The sequence below is a fragment of the Bombina bombina genome, chromosome 1, assembly GCF_027579735.1.
Source record: "Bombina bombina isolate aBomBom1 chromosome 1, aBomBom1.pri, whole genome shotgun sequence".
Classification (NCBI taxonomy): Eukaryota; Metazoa; Chordata; class Amphibia; order Anura; family Bombinatoridae; genus Bombina; species Bombina bombina.
This window is the reverse complement of record NC_069499.1, coordinates 1,569,624,961-1,569,643,126: the sequence shown is the minus strand read 5'-3', so window position 1 is coordinate 1,569,643,126 and position 18,166 is coordinate 1,569,624,961. Positions and strand designations below refer to the sequence as shown.

The window sequence follows — 18,166 nt, the reverse complement described above, 5'->3', positions numbered from 1 at the left end:
TGGTAACAAAATGTTATTTATTGTTTTTAGAGAGTGTTGACTGGATGCAGTCATGTCCAGTGACGATAAAAGCAAAGACAACCCTTCACATGAGTGCCCTGTGTGCTACGAGCGTATGCAAAACCCATCAATATCTGAGAGGAAACTCAGCTGTGGGCATTCATTCTGCCACGACTGCCTAGTGAAGTATCTTATCACAGCTAGGAAAGAGGGCTCCATTAAAAAAAACATCATCTGCCCGCTATGTCGCTATGTGACGTTTCTCAGCAAAAGGGGGCTCATTATGCCTCCCAGGACAGAGGACATGAACCAGATTTTGGAGGTCCCTCTTACACCTCATTGCCCGAGGCATTCCATTGACCTTGAGAGTCAAAATAACTTGATTATACCAATCCCTGAAACTACAGAGGAGAATGGTCCAAGTGATCTCCCCAGCTGTACTTGCCAGGATGACTCTAACCCTGAACTTGCAGGACACAACTGTGGGTCACAGGTCTTCTTCATCAGTGACCAAGGTCAACCCATGGAATGTGAGGACATTGTTGACACACAAGCTCAACCTGTGGATGCCAGGGTCAACTGCTGCCGCTCCCCAGCCTTGATAATGATTATGTTAATGATATTACTTGTTGCGGTCATTTCAGCTGTCATTCCCTGGATATTATTAGGCAGAAGGACCTGATTACATGCTTCTGCTATTTATCTCAATAATTATTTATAGCAGAATATGACAATGTGCGATTACGTTTCCTCTACATGGATTTTATTATATATGTTGTATTGGTTAAAAATCTGGTTCACAAATTCCACCTATTTAGGCCTTACGTCAAGTTTTCAGCAAACATCACAACTTGCTTGTGACCTGAGAATATCTATGGGTCCAAGGAATTCCGTTATTTAATCATTTTTCCTTGTGACATCCACAAGAAAGGACACAATTCAGATATTAAACTTTCAATCATTAGTATCTAATTGGTGCTATGGTGCGTTCTGTGGACATGAAATAGAAAGAAAGGAGTTCTCTAAACAAGTCATTGTCAAACATTTAGCAGCAAGTACCCTAGAAATATACGTATATATGTTGCTTAAGTAAGTATGTTGCTGATAAGTAAGAAGATGTAAGCAACTTCAAATTAAACTTTTATGAGTCAAATAGACTGTACAGTTTTACATATATATATATATATATATATATATATATATATATATATATATATATATATATATATATATATATATATATATATATATATTCTATTATCAAATGTATATCTTGCTATTGGTCTCTTCTGTTGAAACTTAAAGGGACAAGATTAAACTTTCATGATTCATATAGAGCATGCAATTTTAAACAACTTTCCAATTTATTTATTTGATCAAATTTGCTTTGTATTTTCTTGGTATCCTTTGTTGGAGGGTAACCCTGGGTAGGCTGATAGGAGCTGAGGAGCATTCACATGTCTTTAGTATTCTATGGCAGCAAGGTTTGCAATGATGTATAGCATTGCTATAAAGTTTGTTGCAAATGACTAAAGCCATATCCATGAAATGCATTGCTTTTTCAATTTGTCTAAATCATATTGCACATGTCTGCTTGACACTAATTTAATTATTGTCTCAAAATATTTGCCATGAAAAATAAAATATTTTTTGTACTTAAAGTGAATGTCCAGTTTAATGAATCAGTGCCCGGTTTTTAAAAACCCTATTAAAAACAGGGACACTTTTATTCATCAAACTTTACATTTCACTCATTTTGTTAAAATACTTACCTTTTAATCTTGAAAGCCGCTCCAGCGCTTCCCCCGCCCGTCGCAAGCCTCTTCATATGTCAAAAATGACGAATCTGGCTTCCTCCAATCACAGTGTTGCCTCAGGCAATGATTCCGCAGGGGGGTAAGCCGTGACTGAAGGACGCCGTATTCGTCATTGCTGACGTATGAAGTGGCGAGCGGCAGGAGGGGGAATCGCTGGAGCGACTTTCGAGATTAAAAGGTATTTTAACAAAATGAGTGAAATGTAAAGTTTGATGAATGAAAGTGCCCCTGTTTTGAATAGGATATTTAAAAACCGGGCACTGATTCATCAAACTTGACATTCACTTTAATTCTATTTACCACTATAAGCACGCACTAGAGCAACAACACAAAGAAGAGAAAATGATCATATAGTTATGTTATTTATATATTTTTATATTATAGGAAAGAATTATTTCAATATGATGGCACAGCTGTTTTATAGATGGGAGGAACAGCAATATATTTTAAACTATGCAACATGTTCTGTTTTTCCACAGTCAGAATTCTGCGGAATGCCACTTGACTTCCATGTAACAAGAATTTATAGACTATAGAATATTTAAAGGGACATGATACTCATATGATAAATCCCTTGATAGTGATGCTGCATAACTGTAAAATGCTGACATGAAAATATCACCAGAGTATCTCTATATAAAAAGGGAAGATATTTTACCTCACAATTTCTTTATCTCACCAAAGTAAGTGCTCTGTGAACAGTTATACTTCAGCTGCTGTCTGGCTGCAAGTTGAAAAAAAGAATCAGCATCTGAATAGGAAAATAACTGTGCCTGCACATGCCAGATGCACACTACCTTGCAAGTCCTAGGACTAACATCCTGATTGGCTGCTTAAAATCTCTTTACAACAGGGTGGGAATACTTAGAACATTTTAAGGTAAAATATCTTCCTTTTTTCAGGTGATATTTTCTAGTTTTTCTAGTCAGCTTTTTAGAGCTCTGCTGCATCACTTTCAAGTGCTTCAACGTTTGGGTGGCATGTCTCTTTAAAGGGACAGTTTACTCAAAAATGTTCTCCCCTTTAATTTGTTCCCAATTATCCACTTTACCTGCTGGAGTGTATTAAATTGTTTACAAGTATTTCCATTAACCTATATTGGCATTTGAATTAGTTTATTTAGCCTATAGTATCCCCACCCATCCTGAAAGTTTTTGTCCTGGAGGCCAAGCTGTGTTAACACAGCCAGTGGAAGAAATTACACTCCCAGTGGGATATAGAAGAGATAAGGTAATAAAATGTTACATTTTCCATTGTTCTCTCCAAGTATTGGTGACTGGTTTATAGACAGATATAAGATAAAGAAGCAGGTATATGTACACAATGTGATAAAGTAATGAGATCTGATTATACCTACAGATATAAGATAAAGACACATGTATTTGTACACAATGTGATACAGTAATGAGATCTGATTATACCTACAGATATAAGATAAAGACACATGTATATGTACACAGTGTGATAAAGTAATGAGATCTGATTATACCTACAGATATAAGATACAGACACATGTATATGTACACAATGTGATAAAGTAATGCAATCTGATTATACCTACATATATAAGATAAAGACACATGTATATGTACACAATGTGATAAAGTAATGCAATCTGATTATACCTACAGATATACGATAAAGACACATGTATATGTACACAATGTGATAATGTAATGAGATCTGATTATATCTACAGATATAAGATAAAGACACATGTATATGTACAGAATGTGATAAAGTAATGAGAGCTGATTATACCTACATATATAAGATAAAGACACATGTATATGTACAGAATGTGATAAAGTAATGAGAGCTGATTATGCCTACAGATATAAGATACAGACACATGTATATGTACACAATGTGATAAAGTAATGAGATCTGATTATACCTACATATATAATATAAAGACACATGTATATGTACAGAATGTGATAAAGTAATGAGAGCTGATTATGCCTACAGATATAAGATACAGACACATGTGTATGTACACAATGTGATAAAGTAATGAGATCTGATTATACCTACATATATAAGATAAAGACACATGTATATGTACACAATGTGATACAGTAATGGGATCTGATTATACCTACAGATATACGATAAAGACACATGTATATGTACACAATGTGATAATGTAATGAGATCTGATTATATCTACAGATATAAGATAAAGACACATGTATATGTACACAATGTGATAAAGTAATGAGATCTGATTATACCTACATATATAATATAAAGACACATGTATATGTACAGAATGTGATAAAGTAATGAGAGCTGATTATGCCTACAGATATAAGATACAGACACATGTATATGTACACAGTGTGATACAGTAATGAGATCTGATTATACCTACAGATATAAGATACAGACATGTATATGTACACAATGTGATAAAGTAATGAGATCTGATTATACCTACATATATAAGATAAAGACACATGTATATGTATACAATGTGATACAATAATGAGATCTGATTATACCTACAGATATATGATTAAGACACATGTATATGTACACAATGTGATACAGTAATGGGATCTGATTATACCTACAGATATAAGATAAAGACACATGTATATGTACACAGTGTGATAAAGTAATGAGATCTGATTATACCTACAGATATAAGATAAACACACATGTATATGTACAGAATGTGATACAGTAATGAGATCTGATTATACCTACAGATATAAGATAAAGACACATGTATATGTACACAATGTGATACAGTAATGAGATCTGATTATACCTACAAATATAAGATAAAGACACATGTATATGTACACAGTGTGATACAGTAATGAGATCTGATAATACCTACAGATATAAGATACAGACACATGTATATGTACACAATGTGATACAGTAATGAGATCTGATTATACCTACATATATAAGATAAAGAAGCAGGAATATGTACACAATGTGATAAAGTAATGAGATCTGATTATACCTACAGATATAAGATACAGACACATGTATATGTACACAATGTGATAAAGTAATGAGATCTGATTATACCTACAAGCTCAACCAATTTTATTAGGTTGTGGCTTCAAAACACAAAATCAGCTAATTCATATACACAAATAAGCCTTAAAAAACAAATCTCATACATTTTATACTCTGCAGCTGCTAAAAAAGACATTGGAAACACATTCAGGGAAAAACAATTTTATAGTATACTGTCCCTTTAAGTAATATATTATAATGAAGGAAATAAAGCTGTGAAATAAATATAAATATTTTGTGTGCATTAATATTCAAGCACTTATTGATACATATTCAGGTGAATTGTTTATCTAGGCTATTTTTGTTAAATGTTGAGGTAATTGTATAATGTATTACAAATGGTTTCTGTTTGTTTTTTACATGTTTAATAATGACTGTAGAATGCACTTTTAATGTCACTACTACTTAGTAGAATTTATGATATCATCCTTTGGTTTAATAATGTAATTTAAACTCCTGTGCCCAGAAAGAAAAAAAAAATTAAGGCATAGCTTTGTAATATTTTCAAATGTTCAAGGTTTTGAGGGATGTTCCAATACTGAATAAACATACTTTTTTCTTTTTTTTTTAAGCTTATAGAGGCTTGCCCCTCTCTCCAACACAACTGTAAGAATATTTCTATCAGCCAAACTGCATGCATAATGTATGCCTGCTAGGTTCAAGGGACAGGAAACACATTTTTTTTGTTTATGATTCAGATGGAACATACATTTTTAAACAGCTTTCCAATTTACTTCCATTATTAATTTTGCTTCATTCTATTGGTATCCTTTATTGAAGGAGCAATGGCAAGAAAAAATGCCATACTGAGAGTGAGGGAGGGAATGGGAGGGAGAAGGAAGCCCTAGGGGCATATTTATCAGAATGGAGCTTGATGCCCCGTGTTTCTGGCGAGTCTGCAGGCTCGCCAGAAACAGCAGTTATAAAGCAGCGGTCACAAAGACCGCTGCTCCATAACCTGTCCGCCTGCTCTGAGCAGGCGGACAGACATCGCCGGAAATCAACCCGATCGAGTACGATCGGGTTGATTGACACCCCCCCTACTGGCGGCCTATTGGCCGCGAGTCTGCAGGGGGCGGCGTTGCACCAGCAGATCTTGTGAGCTGCTGGTGCAATGCTGAAAACGGCGAGCGTATTGCTCGTCGTATTCAGCGAGATATGTCGGACCTGATCCACACTGTCGGATCAGGTCCGACAGACCTTGATAAATAGAGGCCCTAGAGTGGAGAGGGGGAATTAGATAGGAGATAAAAAGATTGCTTGGAGGGGGGAGGTGGGGTTTTTAAGTAAATAAAAAAATAAATGTATAGAAAACTAGGTACTGGCAGGGATCAGGGGGTGGGAGGGATCAGATGGGAGCGTAATCTCTACACTACAGCTAAACTGAACCTTACAAGCTACCTGGTTAACCCCTTAACTGACAGGAATTTCAGAAGTGTGGTGCCCAGCTGCAATAAGTGGCCTTCTAATTGCCAAAATGCAATAGCAAAGCCATGCATGTCTGCTATTTATGAACAAAGGGGATCCCAGATAAGCTTTTACATCCATTTGTGTAAATAATTTCAATGAGAACCCCAAAGTTTGTGAAAAAGTTAACAATTTTTTTAATATGACCGCATTTGGTGGTGAAATGGAGGTATGAAATATACCAAAGTGGGCCTAGATCTATACCATAGGTTGTGTACTGTAAAAATATATATATTTTTGATAGGTAATTAAAAAATCAAGGCTCTCTTTCTGTTTAAAGGGAGTGATGGTAAAATGCTAAAAATTCTCTAGTCTTTTGGGCAAGTTTTAGACTGAAATGCCGGGTCCTTAAGGGGTTAAAAACAAGGGACATTGGGCCAGATTATAAGTGGAGCACAAAATATTGCTTTAGCCAGAGGAAACTATTTTGGCCTAGGCAAACAAGGCACTTGCCTAGGGCGGCATTTTTTTGGGGGGCAGCACTTTTTGAGTCTCACTACACACACGTTCACATACTGCACTACACACATGCAATGCACTACACACGCACAAATGAATGCCCACTTGAACATAAACGTTTACTTTGGAAATGCCATGGAAAAAAAAAGTTATGCGAACATGACCTCATGCTTCCATAGGCTCCAATGGGAGAATCGTTCTTATGCCATCAGCCACGGCATGAGAACCTACAGCAGCGAAGCGGGTAAGTCACGCAGAGATGGGCAGCAAATTTAAATATATATGTATATATATTTATGTGTTAATATGTGTACATACACATATTAACACATAAATATATATGTATATAAGCATTTACATATATATTTACAGCGAACACAAAGTCCCCATAGACCATTATGTAAAGGCCCTTTTCAGCGCTGTTTTTTTCTAACACCCCACACCAGCCACTTTTAACCCCATATAACTGCTTAGTGTAGTTTTTGGGGGGGCCAATTGGGGGACATTTAAAAAATTAACCAGAGGTCTGACCTTGGGGTAATTTTTTGAGCACTAATTGCTGGTTATTTATCAAGTGCCTGCAAACATGTCAATTCGCCCGTTTACGGGAGCGGTATAAATTAGCGCTCCACTTGTAATCTACCCCATTGTTAGCAAAAATAAAAAGGCTGTACATTATTTGAACATATTATTTTTGCACTTGAATTTTCCTTCAACATTGCTGCGTTTTTTTTATAACCTTGATATTATTTTTCTTTCTTGCCTTAGAACAGCTTTAGAATTTGATATAGAGTTTCAGAAGAAAATAAAGAACAAAGGAGTAAAAAATACTAGGAAGTAAGATAGCAAGATAACGAAAGGTGTGAAACCGGTCTAGGATTGTTAAAATATAACTGGTAATTGTGCTAATATATATTTGAGAAACATAAGACTGCAAATAGCCGGGTAATTACAGTGTCATGATGGCTAATTTCATGTATTGCACAACACATAACGAGTGTGATTCATTTGGAACTGAATGTAACATAAATAAAAAATTTATTGGTTATTATTGCAGAATAATTTCAACATTTGAAAGCCGTGTTTTTTATTCAGCATAACAATAGGTTATTTTAATGCTTTGATTAAATGACTGTGAAATGAAATGTGACATATATGAATTCCAAAAATAAACTCATCCATTAAAATAATATATTGTATTATTTTTAAATGGTAACAATAAAGGGATAAAAACAGGGGTCAAGTCCTACAAAAAAAAAGTGTGGGAATGAGAACTCACCACCCCCTCACAATTAATATTGTTTTATACACACACACACACTTGTATACACACACATTGGCCCCTAGTTATCAAACCGTCAACCTCAAACACGCTGGAATTCCGCAGCATATTTGTGGCGAGGTTGATTCGCCTAAGTTATCAAGCCCTTCACACCGGCAAAAGTAGAATATAGTGACGTAAGCTTCGATCCGCCGGACTCAGTACGACACAGATCGATTCTTACGTCACTCCAGATGTTTCGCACACAAGTTCAGCACAATCTGACTACTTATGCTAGTTATCAAAAAACTAGCAGGTACGCTCAACACTTTTCCGGCCCAGCGTACCTGGTTTTCAATCCGCCGCCCTGGAGGCAGCGGATCCCATAGGAATCAATGGGAGTCTGACCATAGCAAAAATTCATGTTCGCTGCTGCCTGACATCCCATTGATTCCTATGGGAGCTTTCTGCACCTAACACCCTAACATGTACCCCGAGTCTAAACACCCCTAATCTGCCCCCCCTACACCGCCGCAAATAAATAAATGTATTACCCCCTAAACTGCTGCTCCCGGAGCCCACCGCCACTCTAATAAACTGATTAACCCCTAAACCGCCGCTCCCGTAGCCCACCGCCACTCTAATAAACTGATTAACCCCTAAACTGCCGCTCCCGGACCCCGCCGCCACTATAATAAATATGTTAACCCCTAAACCGCCGCTCCCGGACCCCGCCGCCACCTACATAATACCTATTAACCCCTATCCTGCCCCCCCTACACCGCAGCCACTATAATAAATGTATTAACCCCTATCCTGCCCCCCCTACACCGCCGCAACTATAATAAAATTATTAACCCCTAAACCTAAGTCTAACCCTAACCCTAACACCCCCCTAACTTAAATATTAATTAAATACATCTAAATATTATAACTCTTATTAACTAAATTAATCATATTTAAAACTAAATACTTACCTTTAAAATAAACACTAATATAGCTACAATATAAATAATAATTATATTGTATACAAAGTTACCTGTAATATAATTATATTGTATACAAAGTTACCTGTAAAATAAATTTAAATCCTAAAATAGCTACAATGTAATTATTCATTACATTGTAGCTATCTTAGGGTTTATTTTACAGGTAAGTATTTAGTTGTAAATAGGAATAATTTATTTAATGATAGTGTAGTGTTAGGTGTAATTGTAACTTAGGTTAGTTTTTATTTTACAGGCAAATTTCAATTTATTTTAACTAGGTACAATAGCTATTAAATAGTTATTAACTATTTAATAGCTACCTAGTTAAAATAAAGAGAAATTTACCTGTAAAATAAAAACTAACCTAAGTTACAATTACACCTAACACTACACTATCATTAAATAAATTATTCCTATTTACAACTAAATACTTACCTGTAAAATAAACCCTAAGATAGCTACAATGTAATGAATAATTACATTGTAGCTATTTTAGGATTTAAATTTATTTTACAGGTAACTTTGTATTTATTTTAGAAAGTTAGAATAGTTATTAAATAGTTATTAACTATTTAATAACTACCTAGCTAAAAGAAATACAAAATTACCTGTAAAATAAATCCTAATATAAGTTACAATTAAACCTAACACTACACTATCAATAAATTAATTAAATAAATTACCTACAAATAACTACAATTAAATACAATTACATAAACTAACTAAAGTACAAAAAAATTAAAAAAAATAAGTTACAAAAAAAAAAAAGTTACAAACATTTAAAAAATATTACAACAATTTTAAGCTACTTACACCTAATCTAAGCCCCCTAATAAAATAACAAAGCCCCCCAAAATAAAAAAAAAATGCCCTACCCTATTCTACATTAAAAAGTTAACAGCTCTATTACCTTACCAGCCCTTAAAAGGGCCTTTTGCGGGGCATGCCCCAAAGAATTCAGCTCTTTTGCCTGTAAAAATAAAATACAACCCCCCCAACATTAAAACCCACCACCCACATACCCCTACTCTATCCCAAACCACCCTTAAATAAACCTAACACTACCCCCCTGAAGATCATCCTACCTTTAGCTGTATTCAGCCAGCCGACCACCGATGGGACAGAAGAAGACATCCGCTGAAGAAGTCTTCCATCCGATTGAAGTCAACATCCAGGCGGCGCTGAAGAAGTCTTCCATCCGATTGAAGTCATCATCCAGGCGGCGTCTTCAATCTTCATCCATCCGGAGCAAAGCGGAGCCATCTTCAGACGAGCCAACGCAGAGCCATCTTCTTCCACCGACAACTGAACGATGAATGACGATTCCTTTAAGTGACGTCATCCAAGATGGTGTCCCTCGAATTCCGATTGGCTGATAGGATTCTATCAGCCAATCGGAATTAAGGTTGGAAAAATCCGATCAGCCAATCAGATTGAGCTCACATTCTATTGGCTGATCGGAACTCCAGGGGAGTATAGGGAAGACATGACGTAGGTGTAGGCAATCTGTGGGAGTTAGCCGGGTGTTCCAGGGGAGTATAGGGAAGACATTACATAGGTGTAGGCAATCTGTGGGAGTTAGCCGGGTGTTCCAGGGGAGTATAGGGAAGACATTACATAGGTGTAGGCAATCTGTGGGAGTTAGCCGGGTGTTCCAGGGGAGTATAGGGAGGACATGACGTAGGTGTAGGCAATCTGTAGAAGTTAGCCGGGTGTTCCAGGGGAGTATAGGGAAGACATTACATAGGTGTAGGCAATCTGTGGGAGTTAGCCGGGTGTTCCAGGGGAGTATAGGGAGGACATGACGTAGGTGTAGGCAATCTGTGGGAGTTAGCCGGGTGTTCCAGGGGAGTATAGGGAAGACATTACATAGCTGTAGGCAATCTGTGGGAGTTAGCTGGGTGTTCCAGGGGAGTATAGGGAAAACATTACGTAGGTGTTGGCAATCTGTGGGAGTTAGCCGGGTGTTCAAGGGGAGTATAGGGAAGACATTACATAGGTGTAGGCGTTGTGAGTGAGTTAGTTGGGCATTTCAGGGGAGGATAGTTAACACATTACATAGGTGTAGGCAATCTGTGGGAGTTAGCAGGGTGTTCGAGGGGAGTATAGGGAAGACATGACATAGGTGTAGGCGTTGTGAGTGAGTTAGTCGGGCATTTCAGGGGAGTATAGGGAAGACATGACGTAGGTGTAGGCTTTGTGAGTGAGTTAGTCGGGCATTTCAGGGGAGTATAGGGAAGACATGACATAGGTGTAGGCGTTGCAAGTGAGTTAGTTGGGCATTTCAGGGGAGTATAGGGAAGACATGACGTAGGTGTAGGCTTTGTGAGTGAGTTAGTCGGGCATTTCAGGAGAGTATAGGGAAGACATGACGTAGGTGTAGGTGTTGTGAGTGAGTTAGTTGGGCATTTCAGGGGAGTATAGGGAAGACATGACGTAGGTGTAGGTGTTGTGAATGAGTTAGTCGGGCATTTCAGGGGAGTATAGGGAAGACATGACGTAGGTGTAGGTGTTGTGAGTGAGTTAGTTGGGCATTTCAGGGGAGGATAGCTAACACATTACATAGGTGTAGGCGGTATTAGGGAGTAAGCTGGGCGTTCCAAGGGGAGTAGCCTGTGGTTTGTCTAATTGTTTTCACTAATAAAGGGATACTAAATCCGAATTTATTTTTCATGATTCAGACAGAACAATTTTAAGCAACTTTCTAATTTACTTCTTTTATCAATTTTTCTTTGTTCTCTTGGTATCTTTATTTAAAAAACGAGAATGTCAGCTTAGGAGCCTGCCCATCTTTGGTTCAGCACCTGGATAGCGCTTGCTGATTGGTGTCTAAATGTAGCCACCAATCAGCAAGCTCTACCCAGGGTGTGTAACCAAAAACCCGGATGCTCCTAAGCTTACATTCCTGCCTTTCTAAATAAAGATACCAAGAGAACAAAGAAAATTTGATTATAGGGGGCCGATTTATCAAGCCTCATATGCATTTAAATGCATCTGTTTCCATGTGAGCCTTCAGGCTCACTGGAAACAAGAGTTAAGAGGCAGTGGTCTTAAGACCGATGCTCCTTAACTCGTCAGCTACCTCTCTGAGGCAGCGGACAGCAATCAGCCCGATCGGATAAGATTGGGTTGATTGACACCCCCTGCTAGTGGCCGACTGGCTGCGAATTGTTGTTATTTTAAAAGATAGATAATCTCTTTATTACCCATTCCCCAGGTTTGCATAACCAGCACTGTTATATTAACCCCTTGAGTGCTAACGACGGCTCTGAGCAGTCGCTAGCACTCTCCCACCTTGAGGGAGATCTGGGGGCTCCCACCCACTCCTACCCCGGCGATCGTGCCTGTAGAGTGACAGGCATCGCCGGGGCTTCCCGTTTTGCGTGGTAGCGTCACGAGCAATAACGTGATGACGTCACTGCGCAACTTTATTTATACTTAACAATGTTAAGTATAGGAGCAGGGGGCATGCTGTAGAAGCCTGTATCTCAGGCAGCTACAGACCCCCAAGACCCACCATTGGAAAGGTAATCGCCTAACCTTTCCAACAGTGTAAGTCTTGGGGGTCTGAATTTAAAAAAAAAAAAATTTAAAAAAAAAAAATTAAAAAAAAAAAAAAAAAACATTAAAAAATCTTAGCACCCAGGTGGGAAAGTGCTTAGCACTCAAAGGGATTTTATTAATATACTTATTACCTCTGTGATTAACCTTATCTATATGGTTTACATGAATTAGCTCTCCCCTGTTGTGAAAAGCAAATAAAAAGCATTGCTAAGAGGCGGCCTTCAAGGACTTAGAAGTTATCATATGAGCCTTGCTAGGTTTAAGTTTTCAACTAAGAATTCCAAGAGTACAAAGCAAAATTGGTGATAAAAGTAAATTGGAAGATGTTTAAAATGACATGCCCTATCTGAAACATAAAAGTTTTTTTGGACTTAAATAAAGGGGCAGCATATTGTTCAGTGCCTAGGGCAGTGTTAAACTAAATACACTATGGAAGCATTTATGATAATACATTTTTACAATGATAAATTCATAGAGGATCTACAGAAGAATCTAGAAGGCTGACACCGTTTCAGCAAATCTAGTTCTGCATATTTGTGTCTGTCTCTGAAGCTCTGTTGTACAATAAGGAAATCCCTAATACAATAATTACTGTTTCCTGTGCTACATTGTACAATGAGGAAATAATTTCCCAAATAATGACTGACTTTCCAAGAACAGGTATCTGAATGTGGTCGCCCTGCACAGCCTTTTATTAAACACTTATCTATAATAAAGATACAAATGTAAAACATAATATAGAGGCGCCAATGGTGCAGATCAATGGTGATTTAAGCCACAACAATACCCCAATATACACAGGATACTCACATGTGGTAAAGGCAATCAATTATGCCCATAGAGACGGGCTGGATTTCACAGCAATCCAGCTAGCTGTTCCAAGGTAGAATAACGGATGGGTGGATTGCTGTGAAATCCAGCCCGTCTCTATGGGCATAATTGATTGCCTTTACCACATGTGAGTATCCTGTGTATATTGGGGTATTGTTGTGGCTTAAATCACCATTGATCTGCACCATTGGCGCCTCTATATTATGTTTTACATCTTTAGCTTCTCTCCGTTTGGATGCCGATAGAGAGCTGCCTTCTCGCTCAGCCAGCTGGATTGCTGCCAAAATCCAGCCCGCCTCTATTGGCATAATTGAATGCCTTCACCTATTGTGAGTACCCTGTGATCATATTATATTGGTACACCTTCAGAATCTCCATTGATCTGCACCATTGGCGCCCCTTCCGTGTTGTTCTTTTTTTAAAGATACAAATGTGCAGCTTTACTGACTTTTTTTTATTTTTAGTGTTTGCTTTGTGTTCAAGTGATGTCTAAGCTCATCTGTATTACACCAGGGACCTGGGACGTGTGGTACAATAAACCCAAGATTGTAAATTACTTTCCTAGACCTCACTAGCTGCTATTCACTATTCCCAGATCTCACTGGCTGCTGCTCACTATTCCCAGACCTCACTGGCTGCTATTCACTATTCCCAGACCTCACTAGCAACTGTTTACTATTTCTAGACCTCACTAGCTGCTATTCACTGTTCCCAGACCTCACTAGCTGCTGCTCACTACTTCCTGACCTCACTAGCTGCTGCTCACTATTCCCAGACCTCACTAGCTGCTGCTCAGTATTTTCAGACCTTACTAGCCACTGTTCGCTATTTCCAGACCTCACTAGCAACTGTTTACTATTCCTAGACCTCACTAGCTGCTAGTCACTATTCCCAATCTAACTAGCTACTGCTCACTACTTCTAGACCTCACTAGCTGATGCTCACTATTCCCAGATCTCACTAGCTGCTGCTCAGTATTCGCAGATCTCACTAGCTAGTGCTGACTATTCCCAAACCTCACTAGCAACTGCTCACTATTCCTAGACCTCACTAGCTGCTGCTCGCTATTTCCAGACCTCACTAGCTGTTACTCAGTATTCCCAGACCTCATTTGCTGCTGCTCACTATTACCAGACCTCACTAGCTGCTGCTCACTATCTAAGCTCATCTGTATCACACCAGGGACCATGGGACGTGTGGTACAATAAACACAAGGTTGTAAATTTCTTTCCTAGACCTCAATAGCTGCTATTCACTATTCCCAGATCTCACTAGCTGCTATTCACTATTCCCAGACCTCACTGGCTGCTATTCACTATTCCCAGATCTCACTAGCTGCTGCTCATTATTTTCAGACCTCACTAGCTACTGTCCACTATTTCCAGACCACACTAACAACTGTTCACTATTCCCAGACCTCACTAGCTGCTGCTCACTACTCCCAGACCTCAATTGTTGCTTGCTATTTCCAGACCACACTCAGCTGCTGCTCACTATTCCCAGACCTCACTCAGCTGTTGCTCAGTATTCTCAGAGCTCACTCACTATTCCCATACCTCACTAGCGGCTGCTCACTATTCCCAGACCTCACTCAGCTGCTGCTCACTATTCACAGACCTCATAATAGTGCTGCTCACTATTCCTAGACTCACTAGCAGATGCTCACTATTCCCAGACCTCACTAGCTGCTGCTCACTATTCCCAGACCTCACTAGTAGCTGCTCACTATTCCAAGACTTTACTCAGCTGCTGCTCACTATTCACAGACTTCACTAGCGGTGGCTTACTACCCAGACCTCATATTTCCAGACCTCATAATAGTGCTGCTCATTATTCCCAGACCTCACTAGCTCTTGCTCCCTATTCCCAGCCCTCACTAGCTCCTGCTTACTATTCCCAGCCCTCACTAGCTCCTGCTTACTATTCCCAGACCTCACTTATCTACGGCTCACTATTCCCAGACCTCACTAGTAGCTGATTGTCACTATTCCAAGACTTTACTCAGCTGCTGCTCACTATTCCCAGACCTCACTAGCTCTTGCTCCCTATTCCTAGCCCTCACTAGCTCCTGCTTACTATTCCCAGACCTCACTAGCTGCTGCTCACTATTCCCAGACCTCACTTATCTACGGCTCACTATTCCCAGACCTCACTAGCTGCTGCTCACTATTCCCAGACCTCACTTATCTATGGCTCACTATTCCCAGACCTCACTAGTAGCTGATTGTCACTATTCCAAGACTTTACTCAGCTGCTGCTCACTATTCCCAGACCTCACTAGATGCTGCTCACTATTCCCAGACCTCACTAGCAGCTGCTCACTATTCCCAGATCTCACTAGTAGCTGCATGTCACTATTCCAAGACTTTACTCAGCTGCTGCTCACTATTCCCAGACCTCACTAAGCTGCTGCTCACTATTCCCAGACCTCACTAGCTGCTGCTCACTATTCCCAGACCTCATAACAGTGCTGCTCACTATTCCCAGACCAACAAACTAATCAGCTGTAACATTATCACAATAACAACTCGCCCTAAGCTATAGCTGATCCCATATCTAGTGCCATATATACCGCACTAAGAGGTTGTGCTTGCTTCGGCAGCACATATACTAAAATTGGAACGATACAGAGAAGATTAGCATGGCCCCTGCGCAAAAATGACACGCAAATTCGTGAAGCGTACCATATTTTGTCCCTGTTAGCCGCTAATATCAATCACGTGAGTTACACAAAACCATTCTACTGTCAGACCAGCACTTCACCAGGAGAGGGGGTTAAATAAACTTATTATATTCACAATGTGCCATTTTACTACAGATGATAAGGGGTTAAATAAACTTACTATATTCACAATGTGCCATTTTACTACAGATGATAAGGGGTTAAATAAACTTACTATATTCACAATGTGCCATTCTACTACAGATGATAAGGGGTTAAAAAAACTTATTGACAATGTGCCATTCTACTACAGATGATAAGGGGTTAAATAAACTTATATTCACAATGTGCCATTATATTACAGATGATAAGGGGTTAAATAAACTTATATTCACTATGTGCCATTTTACTACAGATAATAAGGGGTTAAATAAACTTATATTCACAATGTGCCATTTTACTACAGATAATAAGGGGTTAAATAAACTTACTATATTCACAATGTGCCATTATACTACAGATGATAAGGGGTTAAATAAACTTATATTCACAATGTGCCATTTTACTACAGATGATAAGGGGTTAAATAAACTTACTATATTCACAATGTGCCATTATACTACAGATGATAAGGGGTTAAATAAACTTACTATATTCACAATGTGCCATTTTACTACAGATGATAAGGGGTTAAATAAATGTACTATATTCACAATGTGCCATTTTACTACAGATGATAAGGGGTTAAATAAACTTACTATATTCACAATGTGCCATTTTACTACAGATGATAAGGGGTTAAATAAACTTACTATATTCACAATGTGCCATTTTACTACAGATGATAAGGGGTTAAAGACAGCTGCTAAATGTGTGTTCTTGTTCCCAGATAAGGGGTTAAACTCTAACATATCTAATAAATAAAGCTAAGTGTCATTTTGTTACTATCAATAAGGGGTTAAATATCCTACTGGCCTCAGTGATTTATTTATACGTATTATTTCTCTCAGACAATAGGTTAAATACATAATAAATACAGCTATGTGTCATTTTGTTACTAGCAATAAGGGGTTAAATATATAATAAATAGAGCTACATGTCATTTTGTTACTAGCAATAAGGGGTTAAATATATAATAAATAGTTATGTGTCATTTTGTTACAAATGGGGTTAAATATAAAATTGAACTATGTCCTTTTGTTACTAACAATAAGGGGTTAAATATAAAATAGAGCTGTCATTTTGTTACAAACATTAAGGGGTTAAATATAAAATTGAGCTGTGTCCTTTTGTTACTAACAATAAGGGGTTAAATATAAAATAGAGTTATGTCATTTTGTTACAAACAATAAGGGTTAAATTATAAAATAATGTTAAGCGTCACTTTGTTACAAACAATAAGGGGTTAAATATAAAATAGAGTTATGTGTCACTTTGTTACTAACAATAAGGGGTTAAATATAAAATAGAGTTATGTGTCACTTTGTTACTAACAATAAGGGGTTAAAGATAAAATAGTGTTATGTGTCACTGTGTTACTAACAATAAGGGGTTAAGTATAAAATAGTGTTATATGTCACTTTGTTACCAACAATAAGGGGTTAAATATAAAATAGAGTTATGTCATTTTGCTACTAACAATAAGGGGTTAAATATAAAATAGTGTTATGTGTCACTTTGTTATTAAAAATAAGGGGTTAAATATAAAATAGAGTTATATGTCACTTTGCTACTAACAATAAGGGGTTAAATATAAAATAGAGTTATGTGTCACTTTGTTACTAACAATAAGGGGTTAAATATAAAATAGAGTTATGTCTCATCTTGTTACTAACAATAAGGGGTTAAATATAAAATAGAGTTGTGTGTCACTTTGTTACTAACAATAAGGGGTTAAATATAAAATAGAGTTGTGTCTCATCTTGTTACTAACAATAAGGGGTTAAATATAAAATAGTGGTATGTGTCATCTTGTTACTAACAATAAGGGGTTAAATATAAAATAGAGTTGTGTGTCACTTTGTTACTAACAATAAGGGGTTAAATATAAAATAGAGTTATGTCTCATCTTGTT

General features: G+C 37.8%; 1 protein-coding gene and 1 non-coding gene across 3 annotated transcripts in view; both read left to right on the top strand.

Annotated features, from left to right (window-relative positions):
* RNF222 (ring finger protein 222) overlaps positions 1–1,053 on the top strand; it is an 83,890-nt gene extending 82,837 nt beyond the window's left edge. For both annotated transcript variants that reach the window (XM_053696829.1, XM_053696836.1), the window contains exon 2: positions 31–1,053. In XM_053696829.1, coding sequence (XP_053552804.1) covers positions 53–682 — 630 coding nt within the window. In that variant the 5' untranslated portion in view covers positions 31–52 and the 3' untranslated portion in view covers positions 683–1,053. The remainder of the gene's footprint in view (positions 1–30) is intronic.
* Positions 1,054–16,016: 14,963 nt separating this feature from the next.
* Positions 16,017–16,123, top strand: LOC128646395 (U6 spliceosomal RNA). The gene has a single exon (XR_008400323.1). It is a non-coding gene; the product is annotated as a U6 spliceosomal RNA (small nuclear RNA).
* Positions 16,124–18,166: the final 2,043 nt, after the last annotated feature.